The 3,726-nt window shown below is 46.6% G+C and overlaps 1 protein-coding gene across 1 annotated transcript in view; it reads right to left on the bottom strand.

Moving 5' to 3' along the window:
• Nucleotides 1–3,264, bottom strand: part of ABCC10 (ATP-binding cassette, sub-family C (CFTR/MRP), member 10) — a 16,150-nt gene extending 12,886 nt beyond the window's left edge. The window contains 2 exon segments of the mRNA XM_010079592.1: nt 799–2,164; nt 3,104–3,264. Coding sequence (XP_010077894.1) covers nt 799–2,164; nt 3,104–3,264 — 1,527 coding nt within the window.
• Nucleotides 3,265–3,726: the final 462 nt, after the last annotated feature.

The following is a 3,726-nucleotide window of genomic DNA, read 5'->3' as shown; positions in this document are numbered from 1 at the left end:
ATTCCTGCTCTCAGGTCAGCACATGAAGAGCAAGATGAGATGTGGTTTTTTATTTGACATTAAAGAAAACTAAAAAGTGAGGGTTCATTCAGCAAACCAGTCTTACAATAGTTGGAGAAGGTCCAGCATACCCTGTACAACTAAATGCACCTCCTGTTGGGAAAATTAATATTTTTAAAGCTCCCAGCAGTTCTGGCACTGAGTTGACTTATGTTTCATGCTTCCAAAGCATGATGGAAATGGTGAGTGAAAGTGCTGTCCCCTCACTTTAGAGATACAAGACTAAATAGCAGGAAACAAATGTTTGACATACGGCAAGGAGAGAGATGGCACTGCAAATATGCAGAAAACAGTGGAAAAGATGACTGGGGGTGCTAAGCTGGAGCAATTTAAAACCACGATGCCTGTAATCATTGACTTTGTCCAGACTGTAAGCCACCTCACCGCTGATAGTGTTACTGGAATAACAGGACGGAAGCATCTCTAGAGGAAGCAATCAGGAGTCCTACCTTAACTACTACACACAGCAAAGAAACGTGCAAGGCAACCTGAATTAGTTCAGGGGGCAAGACAAGCACTACAGATTCACTGTCTTACGGGTGGTGAAACTGCATTGCCTCAAAACACTTCTGAAACAAGCATGTGTGTGTATGTGCCCCATTTAGCATTTTTCCCAGCAGTTGTGATTAAATTATTCCACTTGGGATCACAGCAAGTGGCCAAAAAAGCCAATATTCTAAGGACAAATGGGAAGAAAATACAGTAACAAACTCAAGAGAGCCACCAGCTGCCCCTCACCTTGACCCGTGTGTCCTTGTGTTTCAGCATCTCCTTGTTGTTCATCATGATGCGGTTGGCTATGACCTTGTTGACTGGCACAAGCAGCAGTGCCAAGGCCAGGCCTCCCAAAAAGGCAACCCCCACCTGCTGGTAGAGGAGGTAGAGGGTAATGGCAAACTGGAAAGGCAGGCTCCACACCTCATGGAAGCTGATGCAGAAGTTGACCAACCTACTGGTGTCCGTGCTCATGAAGTTGACAATTTCCCCCACAGTGAAGCGGCTAAGGCTGGTGCTGCTGACACTCAAAGCTTTGCGATAGATGGCAGAGATGACAGCGGCCCGCACCATCAGCGTCACCTTGTTCACCTCGTAGCTGAACTGGTTCCGCAAGAGAGCGCCTAGGAAGGAGCCAGCAAAGAGCCCGAGAGCATAGAGCACCCCGTGGCTCAAGGGCTCCTGCCGTGACTCCATGAAGTTCACCAGCAGGTTCAGAAGCAGAGGACCTGAGAAACCCAGCAGGTTGCCAGCCAGCTTGAGAAGTCCAAGTGAGTAGAAACGAAGCCCAAAGGCTGCATGAAGAACTGAGAAGAGTTGCACAGCCTCCTGGGCATGGTGTGGATTGTCTGGGGCATCACTACTCCCACTGCCTCCAGCAATGATCGGGCTAGTAAGAGATGCTGTCTCCTCTACTCGGTGCAAAGCTGCCTTCTTCTGCCAGCAAGAGTAGAACTGATCACAAACGGTGGCAGCCTGGAGCTGGCGCGGAAGCACATAGACATCCTGTGGCTGGTTTAGCTTCCACTGATAGCCACGTTTCATAAGAGGGTTCATCCAAACATAAAAGAAGCGCGAGAGCCAGCTCTCACCATCTTCTGCTACCCTCTGCTGATTAGGCGCTGGGATCCCTGGCTCTGAGATGAGCCGGTCTTCTTGGCAGGAGTGATTGATGGAGAGGAAATCTTGCCTGCCAGTGGTGGGTAAGAGGCAGCCGATCACATACACAAGCAGAGAGGCCAGCTGCAGACAGAGAATGGCGAACCTGGAGGCAGCAGCAGGGTGGGCAGGGAACCAAGCTGTCCCACTTTGGTAGTACCACAGCAGCGTGATGACAAAGGAAGGCAAGGGTAAGAGAACAAGGAGAGGCAGGGCCACAGGGCCCCTGCTAGAGCTGTGCATGGACCTACAGAGCATGAGAAGAGCAAGGCCATGTGTGAGCCATGCCAGGGTGGCAGTGCCATTGGCCAGCACTTCCAGGTACACAGGGCCCAGATCCTGCTGAGAAATAGTGGCTGGGATGGTATCAGCAAGGAACAGGCCAGCAAGTGTGAAGGAGGTGGTGATTCTGCATCCCCAGCCTGGCCTGCAAGGTACCCCGGAGCCAGATCTAGAGGAGGAAAGAGCAGAAAATAAATGACAGTTGAAATCCCATCACCTCTCAGTCAGTATTCACCTTCTTCCTCTCCTCTTCCCCTCTTTATCTGTCAACCTCCTGGATTCACCTCCTTAGATTTGTAACTGTTTCAGACCATCGGCACTGCTAAACTACATCAGGTCAATAAAGCCCAATATCTGATCAATACCAGAGATTCAGACGCTACCAAAGAATAGCATTTCTCTACAGAAATTTGTTTGCAAACTGTGATATTCTGTGGTCAAACCAGACTCCAGTCTTTGATGATTAACACAAAAAAAGGACATTTAACCTCTTTAACACAAATTCTGGATGATCAAATTCTGTGTCACATACCTGATCCTTGATTTCTCTTGTCTTTGTGACATTTTGTCTAGAAACGTTATTTTTATCACTGTTGCTTTCAGTGACGCTGTGTATGTAAAGTCCATTAACCAACAAAATATTTAATTATCACTTGATTCGTTATCATTTGTGGCCTTTCAAGATCACTGAACATTTCCATGTTTACAAATTTCAGAAGAGGGCAAACAGAAAAACAATTTATTGGTTTCTCTGAACCCCCTATTACCTTATATACATCTTCTATACCACCTTGGATTTATAGTCTCTCCCAGAAGACTCACAGTTTGCCCAGTCACTGTTCACTGAAATTATTTTGAATTATTTCCTGTGATTTTATGCTCACTACCCTCTCTGTTCTTTCTGAATTCCTTTCTGCAACGAAGGGACCAGAGCTGTACACTGTGCTCTGAATTAGGATGGATGCTGACAAATATAATAGCATTATAATACTGTGTCCTTCTCTAATTACATATCCAGCACATTACAGGGGAGATCTAATTTCCAGGTTTTCCACCCCACCTCCAGGCCTGCATAATAATCAAGAACTAGAGAATTCAATTGTCACACCTTGGAGTGCCAAGGAAGCAGGCACTGACCACTGCAAGGATAACATGAGGAATCACATTTAATGTCAGTTGATTAAAGCAATGCCCAACGCTGCCATGAACCCACACAGGGAGTGGATCTTCTGGGCTGGTCCCACACAAACCAGCCAGGATGTTCTCCATTCTTTGCTGGGAATTGAATGTGACAGACTGGAGCTCCTAGGGTAGAAAAGAAAAAAAAACAGCATGAGGTACAAAATGAAAAAAGTACAGCCCCGGTCCCAGGGGAAGTGTGACAAGAAATGAACAAAGGGCTAGAAGCACCTTCCTGGGTCACACAGTCCACGCCCTGTTATTGCACACTTGCTATCGTTTCATCCACTTTACAAAATACTCAAGCTCCAGTTTATAAGAAATTTCGTTAATTCATCCTGGGAGCTCCACGCTCTGGGAATTTGAAGCTTTCTGCTTATTTCCAGGGCGATTTTTTCCCCATGGGCAGTTTATCCTTTGGAACTCCCATCAGGAAGCATTTGCCTTTCAGCTGATCACTCTGAAAACTATTTCGAGCTGCTTCAACAATCATCTAACAATTATATTTTCGTCTTCCATCCTCAAAACCACTCCCACAATGGCACTCCTTAA

This window comes from Pterocles gutturalis, unplaced genomic scaffold, assembly GCF_000699245.1.
Source record: "Pterocles gutturalis isolate BGI_N339 unplaced genomic scaffold, ASM69924v1 scaffold12934, whole genome shotgun sequence".
In the NCBI taxonomy this organism is placed as follows: domain Eukaryota; kingdom Metazoa; phylum Chordata; class Aves; order Pterocliformes; family Pteroclidae; genus Pterocles; species Pterocles gutturalis.
This window is presented reverse-complemented; position numbering and strand designations above follow the sequence as displayed.